We start from the raw sequence: 15,625 nt of genomic DNA on the forward strand, positions 1-15,625 counted from the left end.
TTAAATGTAAATGGAAATACTTTATTTCACTATTACACAATAACAAGCCTGGAAAGAAAAGATTACAAAAAAAGAGAAATGGAACAAAACGCTACAAAGCACCACATAATATAGACGATCCATAAATGTGGCAACGGAACCTTAACTGCCTTTACTCTATCTAAGGTATCATCAGCATCGCTGAGATTTTGGAAATCAGCAAAAATGTTTGGACATCAAGCACAAGTCATGCCAGTAATAGTAATATCTTACAGGTTTATGGAGCCATGATGCAGAGTGGGGATCCCTTAAGTGGTCACCCTTAAGTGGTACGGAGAGGACAAAGGGAGCGGGTTAAGGGGGAAACCGTAGTCCACCGGTTTGTCTGGTATGGTGTAGGTCTGCTTTTGGTATAAAGGGGAGTTGAGGGGCAGACGTGGGTCATAGAGTATTTGCAAGAACACTGTTAACGCTGGACGTGCACAAGTTGGCTGGGGTCTACAAAGTGGAGCACACAATAAGATCTAGAAATCACCAGAAATTACCTGACGGTTAAATTTGTACAATTATCTGTATTTTGACCATGATGTTTTTGATAAATGATACTCTTCTTCCCCCCCCCCCTCCCAGTCTGGTTTGGCAGGCAAAATCAAATCCTAACAATGCGAACACTTTGTGACCTACGCCTGCGAGGAGGACGGTGAGGAGACGTGAGGGTGGTGTTACTTTGTTTTTACATGGAGAACACTGTACAGGTGCCTTCAGGTCCGCCCGGACTAAAGGCACATGGGGTCCACTGAGCAACAGATGTGTCCGTTCTGGAGGTGAGAGGAGAGAGGAGGCACAGAAACATGTTAATGGCCCATTGTCACACTTCGGCACCCAAGTCTTTGTGGATCACAACGGTAAATATCCGCAGGTGCAGAATACGGACTGTCTGGTATTTCAGATTCCTCTGGGCAGTTATTCTGCCTTAAACTAAAATGACATCCAAAAATGACATATACTAAATCCCCAAACTGACCAAAGCTGTGATAGAAAACTGACTGTTCAACATTAATAAATCCATATTGGAATTGGAATTCAATGGAGGTCTTTGGCATTTTCTTTGACAGACAGTACACATTTAATGGCTGTCATCATTTTTGAAGATGTAAACATCAGTGTCAGGCAGGCGGAGAGAAAATATTCCATCCCAGAAAAAAACTCTGGGGAGTCAGTCTTTGGGGATTAGTCCTAAAGCTGAGGCAAACAATTTATGCTCACGATTGATAACGAAGAGGACATTTTGCTGCATAGTTTATTTTTCTAGTGATTGTTCTGTGCCACTAGTCTGAAACAAAAAAACTTTTGGAAAGCAAATTTCTCCACCCGATTTGCTCAAAGCAATTACGCTAGTTTGTCTGAGTTTTCTAGATCTCGGCACGTTGATATCTACACGTTTCTTTCTTTGTGCTGCAGCGGAGTCAGAGACCCGAGACGCGATGTGGCTGTTTCTGTCCAACGTTTCAGCGCAATATATATTCTTGGATTATGAATATCGTATTTTCTCTCTTGCCAATCACCCTCACAGATTGAGACTCATTTATTTCGACTTCTCTTACTGCTACTCACTGCTGCATGCGGTGCACATCAGATTCAGCTGAATCAACACCTACGCACACATATTTACCACCTTGTGTCAAAGATGCAGAATCTTCCTCCCCTCTCTGGACTGGACTGGGGGGCTCACCTTGCACTGGCACAGGGTGCACTCTGTGCCGTGTTTGATCCAGGAGGAGCCGCTGAAGCGCGAGATGTTGTGCTCGTCCGTGCACGTCTTGGTGATGTCGTTGCGGATGGTGTCCGCCTGGCAGGGGTCGGTGACGCAGCGGGGACAGCACTCGCCCTCGGGCACCACGGTGAACTCACAGTCCACGGGGGGGCACGGCAGGGGCCAGCAGTCCACCTGCCCCTGCTGCAGAGGCAGAGGGACACCATTTGGGAGAAGAAGAAGAAAAAAAAAGAAGAGGGGTTTAGAAAAAATACAATTGCATTTTCCAGCATCTAAACAAGTTTTTCATGCACATGCACACATTTCTCCTGACGCTGTGCATTTGCCACCGGAGGGAGCGTCTCTACTTGAGATAATGAAACAGAGAGTTGTTAAGGTACCGGGGAAATATAGATGAGCAGGACAAACTGTCAGCACTTTCTTTTTACAGAGTCGGAGGAAAAAGCTGCAGCTTCTTAACTGACTCCTTCTCGTCCCCCTCTCCCATCGTTGTTCTCATTTACAGTGGCTTCCTCCCGCTGCCATTTCTGATTGGCCTGAGGAAGCAGGTCATGTATATCTATATATATACTGTATATATAAATATATATGTTACTATATACATCCAAACCAGTGTCTGCTGCATCATTCTGCTTTGGCCCACTTGTGTTTCCACTGGCACCCATGAACCTTACAGCTCCTACTCTGAAAATGAAATATGGCTCCAGACTATATATGTTTAAGCACAGACGCAGACGCACACACACACACACACACAAACATTAAGTTACAAGAGGCTGGATGCAAGTGTCCCACTGGGGATATTTAATATCACTGAAAACTGTCTGGCTCAGCGTTTTGGAAATGTTGTAGTAAATTAGGCTATAAAGGAAAGGCTCACACGGGGCTAATGCCCACTCAATGGCTCTGTGTGCTGTGTAAACATTTGAATTGGGAAATCCTCGAGTGGCACTGGTACTCGGGGGGGGATTGAATGTAGCCTCAGGTATCTATCCCACGCTGGGAAAGGGACATTATCTTTTTCTGTTTATGCAGATATGGCCTAGGATCACAAAATGGGAAGAATATTGAATTACAATTGGAGACTTGATCGGCCTAAAACCGACGCCGTTATTTCACCTCTTTGTGATATTATAGAAGGTTTGCATTCAGTGGTTCGTAGTTATTTAATCTCTCTGCTTCTACTTGGACAGATGTTGTTACCAACAGCCTCCAGTAGATTAAAACTGGTGACATTTATATTTGGCTGGGAATCAGTCGGCATGTAATCACGCTCTCTCTTTTATCCGCCCTGGCCTTAAGTAAAAAACTATGGCGGAAGAAATCTGCTCCTCTGATCTACCGGTGACTTACCGAGATAGCAAACAACATGGTGCGTCCCCTTCTGCAAAGGCCACGTACTTGATTTCAAATGATTGCACGGGGTAGCGTGGAAGGATTCACATCTTGGTCTTTGGAGAACGATTCGCCCATCTGGCTGCTGTCGCTGTGTATTTTGGGGACCCCCGCCCCCCGCCGCCCCCCCGCTGAGCCCGGACAGACACGGCTCTGCTAGGTGTCGCAGCCTTCAAGGCTCATTTCAAGTCGCTGTCACGCCCACTGGAGCCCCTGCATGTCGCTGCGCACCTTTGAACCAAGAGTCTTTTTGGGCGCCCCGCTGGACACGAGGAATTCATTCACTCTGCGTTGTATACCGCGCGCGTGTGTGTGTGTGTGTGTGTGTGTGTGTGTGCTGTTGAGACTGCCGCGCCCGCATTCTCAAAACGCGTTTGTGTCCTTTTATGTTTTTTGTGTCAACATATACAAGTGCCGACAGCGTGCACGGCCTCAGCGAGAGAGAGGAAAGCCGAGCGAGCCCATTTCCCAGCCCCCCCCCCCCGGCTCCCTCCCTGCCTCTCAGCCCGAGCGGTGATTTTCCAGCTCGTGTATAATGGCTCGCTGTAAGGAATCTAAAAAAAAAAAAAAAAACAGCCCTCGGGGGGGGGTCCGGGCATCGGGACAGCATTCGACTGGCGGGTGGAGGCCGGGGCGGCGAGGGGGGGGAAATCAGTGCTGCTCCTCAGACCATAAAGACAACTTCTATCTTCTGGTGCGGGCTGATCTTTATTGGCATTAAATGGGAGGAAACAGGACGAAAAAAAATGGAGTCGTAAAGTGGTCGTCTGCGATGAGGTGGGGGCGTGGGGGGGATTCGTGAGTCACCGAGCAGAAGGAGCGACACCAGCGTGGGTGTGCGGTACTGCCGAGTGCGATCGCGGCAAGACGGCGTGGCGGGAATGTAAACGGTGACATTTGCATTTGCGTGTGCGCGTAGCGGCCAAATGGCGGGAGAGGGAGGCCTCCCAGGTAGAAAGCAGGATTTACGCTTTCACGCCCGGTCGCCGCGCTGTGTAAACCTGGGAAAAGGTCGACGCAGCCCGAAGAACACAAAGAAAACAGCGCTACGCGTCTCACAGCCAAAGATTTATACCATGAACACGGTGTGATTTTGTCTCTACACGCCGTGTAGAGGACGGTCTGAAAAACAAAACAACCAAATGCTGCAAATACTCATCAATCAACGTAACCTTCTCAGAGCCCACACAAAGACGACACGCCGCGTTACGCCTCCCACTCTCCACGTCCACACATTCTATCCCGTTAACTCCACCTTGGAAGTGTCCTCCAATATAAAAGTACAATTCCTTCACAGCAGACAACAGCGCAGCGAGTTTGAGCTTCTTCGAATCCCACTTATCACTCACCCCTTTTCTTCGTTTTCTCCTCTCTGCCACACACCCCCCCCCCCCCCCCCCCCTCCCGTTGGCCTCTTCATCAATCCCTTTGCTCTTGCTGCAAAAACATCTCTCTTTGACTCTCTTTACATCACATTTGTGAGCATTTCCGCGGCGTATTCGTTCGGATTCCCCGTGTCGGGCAGCGTGGCTGTTTTTTCCCCCGCGACTCGCCCTGAATAAAAGCGTCGCCTGGCTTTAAGCGATGCGGTCTTTATAAAAGGAGTTTATTTTTTATTTTTTTATTCATTCAGTCCTACTCACCAGGCACTGGCACTGCTGGCAGTTCTCCACCCACGTGTCGCCGCTGCCGTAGGTGAGCAGGCCGTTCTGGTGCAGGCACTGGCTGCTCAGTCGAGGGTCGCACTCGGGGCAGCAGAACAGGTCGGCGCTGGGGTTGTCGCAGTCGCAAACCATCCGGCGGCACATCACCTGGCCGGCCTTGGGAGGAGGGCACAGATTAAAACACTCTGCTCTTGAGTCCTAACCCAGCCTCAATCCATGAAATAATCCAGAAATCAAAAGAAAATACGTTTTAGTCTACGCTGAAACCGTTTAATGGTGACGCAAAGACGAGGCCATTTGTTTTGAATGGGATCGTTAAACGTGCACGTCGATGATCAATGGTGTAACCAAGCCTGCGTAGCCTAGCAACCGATGTAAAGCTCTGTTTCATAGCTTTGCCTGGCTTTGCTGAGGGGAAGACACGCGAGATTAAAATACTTTTTTGTCAACACTGAAGCTCGGAGGTTCTTCAGGAGTTCTCGATCGTCAGCGGTGGGTTTGAGGAAGTGCCTCTTGTCTCAGGGATTTAAGGTGCCTTCAACGTACAAGAACCGCTCCTGATCTGAATTTAACTCACTACTCACATTTTGCTCTCCCAGTCACAACTGATCTGTAACTATCTTGGAAAATAAATATAGTAGAGATTGTTCCAGACACATACAAAACACTGGTTGATGAATGGATCATTAGTCGAAAATGTACCTGCATAATTTCTTTTTATGCCTTTATTAGAATATTGAGAAGAAAAGAGTTGGCTGCTGATGAAAGGGGAAAGACACACATTTATACCTGCAAGTCCAAATATTATTTTCTGCAGCTTTATTTTCACCTCATTAAAGGATTTCTGGACCAGTTGCCCCTGCAGCTATACATAGTTATACGAGTTTCTGGAATATATCCGTCCTCCCCGCCAATGAGGTGATTATAGAAGCTAAAAGTAGCTTCATTTCTGAAACGTTTTAGTAATTAGCTGCCACGCTGCAAGATGCACTCTTAAACTAAACCCCACACATATGGTCCTCTAGCAGATTGAAAGAATGAACCATTTGCATATTGCATGAGTCTGGACACATCCCAGCCTTTGTCTTCTCCGTCATGTTCGACCTTGGCTTCCCCCCATGGGTTAGTCGCAGCTCTCCATCTAATATCCAGCTGCGTCCTTCTAAACAACAACATGTTTACTCCTTGGCTCCTTCAAATCGCTCAGTGCAGCTCATTTTGACTGGCAGCCCTTCAATCTCACAAATCAATTAATATGACTCATTTAATTAGTGAGCCGTTTCTGCCCCGGTCCCTTTGTAATCAAATGAATAATTTGTTGCTTGAGCATTCACAATGCGACACTAATGCTCTATAATCACCTTCCACTTCTGCCACACACTTGGCATTACGATGAGTGAAACACTGAAAATGCTAAATATGACTGGTCCATGACCTACTAATCACGGAGAGAAAATGTGTTTAGGATGATAGCGTCAGGTGTTTTGGACCCACTGTTCCCGGATGCCGTGCCACTGGGGTGTCAGAAAGCAATCAACGCAGCGACATCCAAAACCCGAATCACTCTGCTACACCTTTACAGAATCCCTTCATACAGCTCATCCTGTACTTTAATAAAATCTCCTCTCACAGCAGGACCGGTGTCTTTTTTTTTTAACAGCGCAGTCACGTTTACGTTTATTGCGCCACTCTCTTTAGGTCTTTCATTTCCAGAAGGATTTGATTAATGAAATCGCTGCATTTTCCTCCGAAAATGACTTGGCCCCGAGGGCTGCACAGCTACGCTTGCTAGCTTAGGAGTACGAGACACGCAGAGCCGGTGACACACACACACACAACACGTGTTCCTTGTTTTAATAGATACAAGTAAAATATAGCGGTGTATCTTAATTTCTGATTCTGTTTAAAATTGCAGTTGTGCTTCTGCCCGAAGAATCCTCACACTCTTTTTTTTTAGCTCCGTTTAGGGCTCCACCAGCTTTTCTTCATCTGCTGGAGGCTTCGTTGAATCGCAAACATTGTCTGCTGTTTGGTGCTGTTTGGTGCTGGGGATCCAGCGCCCGCACAGTCTGAAGGAAACGCTGCCTTCTGTGGCCAACGAACCAAAACACGAGGTCAAAGACACCAACAGAAGCGTTGCTAATAGTTAGCTCTCGGAGTCCTTTCCTACGAGCGAACCACTTCCGCTAGTCGTCTGCCGTAGTTTAATTTAGACTTTTTCTTGCTTTCGAAGAGCAAACTGGAAGCTGTGCATGCTCCTGGTTCATTGACCTCCATGTTACAACTCCATGGGTTTTAATACGTTCTTCTTAAAAGGTGGCATGACATTGGTCTTTCATGCACAGTCACGCCATGTCTAATTAAAACAAAAAAATCCCTTCATCTATTGCACCACGGTGGTTCAATCTTTTTCAGAAGCACCGCGGATTGGTTCAAAGGAAGCAGTGTGATTGGGGGACAAAACAAGGTGACTATGTTGCTGAGTGGCACTTCGGGAGACGTCACCGTTCACAGACGGTTTGTAATTCTTTGTTTAGACACTAGAATAGAAATCGACAATAAACAAAAGAACTGAAAACTCAATCCCAGACCAGTTGGGCGCAAATGCGGTAAATATTGCGAAAGGAACATCCTGCCTCGACTCTTCCATGGCGGCGGGATGCATTCATTCCGCTTCTACCTGCCCCTCAGTCTTTCCCAAGTCTTATTTCGGTCCGTCCATGCACCTCGGCCTCGTCTCCTCTGTTGCCCAGGCCCCTACACGCCACGCTACGTGGTCTACGCCTCCTTTTTTCCCGTTACCTGGCAGGAGCACACGGAGCACCGGTCGCTGTCCAGCACCCAGATCTGCCCGCTGTGCTTGACCTTGTTGTCGTGGATACAGTCCCCGGTGCAGTTGTGCCCGTGGGGGCACCGGCAGTCGTAGCCTCCGTCCAGGTTGAAGCACACCGTGTCGTTGGCGCAGGTGTTTCGCCCCGTCTTGCATTCGTTAATATCTAGCAGGGGGGGGCGCAAAAAGGGTGACATCACAGGTGTGTTCGGTGCGGAACCGCAGTTTATTCATTGTACGGCTAAATGATGAAAAGGCAAGGGAGCAATGTCCCGTTACACAACAGTACAATACACCTTTGTCCTCGGCTGTATAAATAGCAAAGAAACTCCGGTGGAAACATACAGTATATAACCGTGATGTTACTCAGAACCCTGGGAAATTATTACTTTGCTTTGTGAAGCAGGTACTTTTTTTTTCTTTTCGAGAGTCTATTTAATCTGCTTCCTCTTCCTTCCTCTGCCAACTCATCCTGACAGGCAGGATGAGGACAACGAGTCGAGCAGAGCTGGTACCATTGTTGCAGGCGATGCTTCGACGTTGCTGTAGATTGAGGGTTTGCATTTTGACAGCTGACACTTTTCCCTCACAGGCGGCATCAGACAGAATGTTACAGAAATCGGGAAGGCGGCAAAACGGAAAAGCCTTGAAAAAACTGACGGTTTGGGAGGAAAAGCACACCGATAATGCCAAACCTGTTCGATCACACGACGGTTTACAGGAGTGAAACAACACATCGTGTGTAACAAAAAAGGACAGTTGTTGATGGTTGGTGACTCAGAAAAGTCCATTTACAAAGGGACTTTTTTTCCGTTGTTTGCTTCTTTAATCTCTTAGCACGTAACGTCTCGTTAGTCTCTATTTCTACCTGTGTGTGTGTGTGTGTGTGTGTTTCCCCTGATTGCACTCCTCCTGCTCACCTGGACGGTCCACCCAGCTGCCTCCAATTGCCTCATTGCACCACTCATAAATTCTCCCCTGTGTCTCCCGCGCTTTTGGTCACATTTCCATTGTTCTTCCGCTGCCGAAGCCCTCGGGTCTCCTCAACGACTTATGACTTATAACAATGCCTTTTGATGTTTTTTGCTTGCGCCGGCATTGAGTTGCTTTGAGTTATTTTTGTTCATTATACCAGTAAAGAACCATCTTTTTTCAACTTAAATCTCGTCTCCAATGTCAGTCTCTGCTCTTGAGTCCTAACCCAGCCTTGAAGCATGAAATAATACAGAAATATAAAGCAAATATGTGATGAAATATATTATCAGGGACCATTTAATGGTAAATATTGTCTAGTAACGTGGCATTGTGGAGTTCTAAGATTAAAAAAAAATGGTCATTACTAAAAAAAGAAATCAACCAGAATTGTAAAAATATTTACACAGAAAATATATATTTTTTTATTTCATTGTGTTTTCAAACAATACATTTCACACAAAAGAGAGGATTCTTTAGACGTATCCAAGCTTCAATCCCAAAATTGCAATACCATCTAACACGTTCACCATGGTTTTATATGCTATTACTATGAGTAGAGAAGGTGGACCACTCACCTACACACGATTCCCCGCTGGCGGAAAACAAGCCGTTGTCATGGTAGCCGTCGCGGCACTCACAGTGGTACCAGCCGGGCAAGTTGACACAAGTTGATTTACTATCACACTCGACAAAGCCGTCCGCACACTCATCAATATCTGAAAAGGAAGAAGAACAAGACATCCATATACAGTCTCTATCTCGTGCGCTCTTCACGGTGAAGGCGCTATTGAGCTCCATTGTAGCCCGGTAGGCATTTTCAACATTGACCGACTTATAATTGATACAACGACACGTCTTAACGTTTGAGTGAATCTAGTCCGGAGGCTTCATTGATCGGCCGGCAGTTGCACAGCAGGAAAAAAAAAAGGACATCTGTATAAATGAAAGATGGCAGTGGAGGAATTCCTCTAATACGTCTGACTGACATTTTCTAAATGCCAGTAAAAAATACTGCAGTCTAATCCTCCAACGCATGCAGGCTCACACACAAATTATGAGGTGTGCAAAGGCTTTCTTTTTTTTCTTTTTTTTTTTTATTGAACTTCACTTGGACAAAAGGAGCTGAGGTGATGTGTGGGGAAGCTCATCAAAGGGCTTTAACACGCAGCTTCCAACACGTCGTGTGGGCGGTTGTCAATAGATGGAGCTCATGTTTATTTGCGCAGGGCTCCACTTAGAAATATCCTTGACTCTGCCTCCTCCTCCTCTTGTCGTTAGTAAAAGACTTTGATTACATGCTTTTGACGCTGTATTTCTTCCCTTGCGTCTCTCTTCCCTCTCTCTCTCTCTGCCCGTTTTCTGTTTGCAGAAGCCCAACATCCCAACTCTTTGTATTTCAACAAGGGGCCGACGTTTGCAACTTTTCTGCAAACATCGACCCCGAGAACAAACCTAATATGATTTCCAACAACGACGCTTAAGCGCACGGAGAGACGGATTACTCTGGTATTCCAGCTAACATTTAATTAAACGGAGGGCCAGGCCAACGCAGGAGGAAATAACGCCAGTTATTATACAGTACCGCTAAATAAGTTACGCCCAGGCATGCAAACGTGATTAAATGCCTCTGTATTAGTCTGTAATGTTTTTTCCTGCATGATGCATGATGCTCTGCTCTCATTATGGAAATGGCAGTGTGCCGCGTCTGACCTTCTCCTCAACCGCGTGCAACAGTCTCTCTTCCCCCCCCCCCCCCCATACAGCGACAGACAGACGGGCTCATGGTCCCCCACCGCCCAGGCTGTAATGGGATTAAGATCTATTGGCTAATGAGCCCGCAGCCTTTTAATAGAATTTCAGCAAGCAGATTAACTGCTGATGAAATGTCCTGCAGATTAGGGCCTTGTCTATTAAAAAAAATGACCTGCATTTGTCTGAGAAGTTTTCTTAAAAAAACGTCTGCATGTCTTTTTGTTCCCTCCGTATTTAAGGTTTTAGGTTTAAAAAAAAAAACCAACTCCAGCTTTCGAAGTGGCAGGCTTCAAAGCGAAAGCTCACATTTGACTAATTACATCCGTTTGAGAGCAGAGCACCTCGTTTTCTCGCCTTAGGTCAACAATTTGGGTTTAACAGGACACTACTTAAGTTAAGTAGTAGCAATTCTCCTACTACTCCTGAAGAGAAACACCCGATGCTCTTCGCTGCCTATGAATATCGGTGTGATAAAAGAAGAGAGGGGTCATTTAAAGCGAAAAGCTGCTGGTTATGAAAAACAACAACGATGACGCCAAATTTGTTTGGATCATCCATTTCTCCCCCATATACATGGCTGGATGAAACTGGTGCGACTGAGCAGTCAGATACTATTTATAACGGACACCGATGGCGAAAGGGAGTCTAAAAATATGCACATAGCTATTTCCGGCTAGTTTCATTCAGATCTTCAAAAAAACGTGACTGTGTGGCAACAAAAGATTCAATTTTTTTTTTACCGAGCCCCGAACTGAAGCTGTTGCTTCCCGGGACGCTGTGGACCCGACCGTTAAAGCAGCGGCAGCGTGTGTTTTGAGGGACGACGGAAGTCACTGTCACTGAATGCGTGGGGTGCAGCGCGCTTCCAAAAAGTCTCGCCTTCTCCTTTATCATCCGGCGTAGAAGATAATGGAAGATGGTTGTAATTAAATCATCAGCAGTGACAACCAGACAAGGGCGCTGCCTGAAAGCTTCGTTTTCTACTGAGTCACGAGGCTCTAGTTGAATCATAGACGTGTGGATGGCGCAGTATCTTTCCTTTTTTCTTTTTTTTACTTGTCAAATCATGGCATGTTTTTCCTTCTCTGCTTAAGAATAAAAAGACCACACACACACACACACAGTAAAATCCGAAGAAAAAAAATTCAGAATCCATCTCCAGGAGAGGTCAAGGCCACGGAAGAGCAGTTATTTTGGAGTTACCTTGCCAACTGAAAGATGTGGAAATTGTCAAGAGGAAAAAACCTACATGAACAGGAGGATGAGGAAGGGCTAGATGAGGAGGAGGAGGAGGAGGAGGAAGATGAGCCGGGCCGCGGCTAGCCTGCTCGTTATCCTGAGTGGCGGCCTGGAATCAAGGGTTCTATTAAGGCAACTCTCCGAGGACACAGTGAGGAACAAGCAGTGGGCCTCTCTGCGCCGCGACCTCCTCCTCCTCCTCCTCCTCCTTCCTCATCCCTTTCTTTCTTCCTCATCCTTTCCACGTGTCCTCCTTTTTCACTCTGCCTGTCGATTTCTGTTTCAGGGCTCAGGCAAACACAGAGCCCCCCCCCCCCCCCCCCCGTCCTCACCTTTCCACATCGCTGCGGTTTGCTCTTTCATTGAGCAGAAAAAAGACAGGGTTTAAAGTTTAGTCTGCCCCCCCCCCTCTCCCCCCTCCCTTCCGTTGTCTCCTAACCTCTCCACTTCATGCTGGTTTCCTATTCTGATGCTGCGTAGGTGCAGTTCTCTGCCTTTACCCCGTCATTTTTTCCTTGCTTTCATCCATTGTCCCCCCCCTCCCCACCCCTCATGTCTTTCACCTTCTCTGACTGACAGCCAGCCTGGGGGGGTTGTGGTGCAGTTCTACGGCGTTGCATCACTGGAGCCGCCACCCCACGTACTTCTCCCCCCCGTACAGTAACCTCATTCAAAAGGAGTTTCATTCCCGTAGAGGCCGTCCTGACCCGGGGGCCCTCACCGGGGGGGGGGGGGGCATTGTTCTAAGGTCTCTGCATCTTGACTCCACCAGCCCTTCCTGCTCTTAAGTCGGAGGCCATTTAACCACGAATGGATTTTAAAATTAGCTGGATTTGTCATGTCAGATCACGTTTACTACTGAACTACTACTGGAAAAGACAGCAGAACCTTTTTTTTTTATAAGTCGATGTGTACCGAGCTTTTATCGGCATGTACGTGACACCGAGACAAGGTAAGAAATGAATTCCTGATCCCGGATCTTTAATGTACTGTAAAGTTAATTGAGTGATTGTCACCGGCCCTCAGTCTTCATTAAGGGAGTGAGCGATCTCGAGTAATCAATCATTATAAAACCCGGTGGAAAATTGAGTTGCACACTGGGTTCCTGAAGATGAAACAGACACTGACACGCCAATCCGTATCGGCAGGGCACTTGAGCGGGAGAGTGGATGAGTAATAATGGTAAATTGAAAACAAGCCTCAGTGGCTGCAAGCGCAATCACGGAAATTCATCCACCGCTGAACTGAAATCACCCCGACGCGTCAACAAAGGTCTGCAGTCAAAACAAGCAGAACGGGACATCAGCATTGGGGTTGCTTTGGAAGTGAAAAATCAGAAATTAGTCCCAACTGTAAACTTTCCTCTAAAGACAAAGGCACCACTGAGGTTATTTGGTCAAGCTACAGAAGGAGCACCTACACGTCCTCCAATGGAGTCTACAGAGCGGACCTGTGTGCTGCGGCAGAGAGAGGGGGGGGGGGCGATTGAATTTCCGATGGCCTTTTAAAGCCATGTAGCTTCCCAACGTCCATTGCAGCAAGCTAACCCCCCCCCCCCCCGAGAGACTACCGCTCCGCTTTGGCCATCAGCGGGGGGCCTAATTAACACGCACTAATTAGGAGTGATGGAGTGAGGTTCTCTGCATGGCCGCCCCCTAAATAAATAACGAATACATAATCACGGTGCTTTAAATAAGCCGCTAGGGTTTCGGCGGTCACAGCAGCCCCGCCCCCCCCACCGAGCCATGTGGGTAAATCGCGGGGCAGAGGAAGGAGAGCAGCAGCGATGCATCATGGGAGCTGTCAGAAAAAAGGATACTGTTTATAAAAATTCACTACCCGCGGCTGAGAGTCCTGTGGGTGGCGTCCAGGGGGGAGATTACGGTACTTTAGATTTTATACTTTTACTCCCCGTTTAAACTTATACAACCGCCGAGCATGTTTCTGTCCTGTGCCACTTTTTTTATCTCCATTCATCACATGCACCTGACTGTGTTCCGTCGATTTTATCTTCATGCTTCGTGTCAGTCCGTCTGCTGAGTTGTTGTTTTTGTCTCAAACTCTGAGACGGCTTCCCGGAGCTCGACGTCGATGTAAATGAGGTCCGAGGGCACAAATTGTTTGTGTGGCCCTGTTGGGCTCGCTCTCCCAATAAGTCGATAAGCCAACAGGCCCCCGGGGCTCTCACGGCTGTTTCTCACCACCTTCCAAGCCGCCTCATGAACTCGCTGTCCGTCCGCTTTCCCCCCCCCGACTCGCCTGCTCTTCTTCACTGCTGTTTTCTCCCGTTCCATTTTTACATCTCATTATAAATCACCTCGTTTTTTGTTTTTATCTCCTCTCGCCTGCTATTACCCAATTAAATGCCCTCGTCTGTCCTCCCTTATCAACTGTTTCTCTACATGATGTCCTCTTCTATAACTTGTCTCCCTTAATCCTTAAAGAACTCAAAGAAACGTTAGCTCTGACGAAAAGGAACATGAAACAAAACGGGTCGCATCTCTCCATCAGAGTATCACCTCAGATGATACGGTAAATCATCACGACTTGAGGAAATGAGTTTCCTTCCCCCCCCCCCCCCCGCTAAAACATAAACGTGCTGTGTAGGTGTTAAAACTCGGCTCTCGAACAAAACAAACATTCAGGAGTGTGTGGGAGTCACATGAACGAAATTGCACCATTAACACTGAACGTTAAACTGTTCGATCTATTTCTCCTTGTGCAAGATCGCCGTTTATGCAAAACCAGCCTCCCTGTGATTTCGACAGATGAAGAGGCGTCCGTCCACGGGGTCCGATCAAATTGCCCCGCCTCCCCCTTTTCGGGCGCCGCCTCCTAAGAAGCGAGCAAGAGGCCAGCCGGGGGACGGCCATTAGAGTTTCAGAGCTGACATGGCGTAGTGACGGGGACATTTTAACCTGGTGATAAAGCACCCTAACGAGCTTAGAGGTGGCCTGAAAGGAGCCGATAATGAGCCCAAAAGAAATGGTACAAACGCCGCCTTCACAAAGACACAGTGGAGCAACTCAGTCAATAAAAACCCACATCTGAGGCCAGAACAGAAGGGGTGGTTCTCAGATGTTATCTCCAATTACTTATCGGCCGGTAGAAGGCGGTCCGCTGTTTCCTACGAAGCCAAGACCGTCGTAAAACTGATTCTTGCATTTGCGAATTATTTTCTAGAAGAATTCTCAGACTCTTGAGACGTGTAGATTCCTCTATCAGAGGCAAGTAAGGCATGGTTTATTAAAAACCTTTCTGGTTTTGTTCGATATAATCTTTTTTTTTAATACTGTTTTCAATGCTACAGCGATTCTATTTAGGTGGCCCTTTATAAAACATGAGTGAATATCTTTTAAAAATGCTTAGATGAATAGCCCTGTAGGCTAGAAGAAAGGGGAAATGGGGAAAGAAGAAACGGGAAAGAAGAATTTCTTTAACCTGCTTTTGAAGGATATATTTATAAAATTGTTGATTTGCATCTAATGGCCGTGGAATTGTGCTTATTCTGAGGATTCCAAACGCTTTGTCTTCATCGGATATGCACGGGCACCCAGTGCAGAGACACCCAAAAAGGCAAAAGCTGCAATCCTTGTGTCTGGCTCCCTCCTATAGGGAAGAAAATGGACGCCCCCATTTTTCTGAAAAACAAACCCCCCCCCCCCGTATTGCAGCCTCTCGCCCATCCCTCACCCGAGCCGTATGAGGAATGGAACCAGCCCGAGGCCACCGCATTGACTATGCGGCGTGTTCGGGGCACACATGACATGGCTCGCCCTGCGTACATTTATATCCACGACCAAGTGTGTGTGTGTGTGTGTGTGTGTGTGTGTGTGTGTGCGCGTGCCCTGCCGCAGCTGTGTCCTGCATAATTCATGACGTGTCAAAAGTTCTCCACTAGCTGGTGTCTGTCCGTCAGCAATGCGTGTCCCCTTTCCCTCCCCCCCTGCCTGGAATGGTAATGACAAGCCACCAAGCGCACACATACGGCCACAAGAAGATCTCGATTCCGACACG

The 15,625-nt window shown here is 47.3% G+C and overlaps 1 protein-coding gene across 1 annotated transcript in view; it reads right to left on the reverse strand.

Moving 5' to 3' along the window:
• The window catches only part of LOC119195586 (protein kinase C-binding protein NELL2), a 62,429-nt gene continuing 46,804 nt past the window's right edge, over nt 1-15,625 (reverse strand). The window contains exons 16-20 of the mRNA XM_037450622.2: nt 9,193-9,333; nt 7,615-7,808; nt 4,792-4,968; nt 1,712-1,936; nt 1-797 (exon numbers count right to left, since the gene is read on the reverse strand). Of these exons, the coding sequence (XP_037306519.2) occupies nt 756-797; nt 1,712-1,936; nt 4,792-4,968; nt 7,615-7,808; nt 9,193-9,333 (779 nt within the window). The 3' untranslated portion in view covers nt 1-755. The remainder of the gene's footprint in view (nt 798-1,711; nt 1,937-4,791; nt 4,969-7,614; nt 7,809-9,192; nt 9,334-15,625) is intronic.

The sequence above is a fragment of the Pungitius pungitius genome, chromosome 6 (assembly GCF_949316345.1).
Source record: "Pungitius pungitius chromosome 6, fPunPun2.1, whole genome shotgun sequence".
In the NCBI taxonomy this organism is placed as follows: Eukaryota; Metazoa; Chordata; class Actinopteri; order Perciformes; family Gasterosteidae; genus Pungitius; species Pungitius pungitius.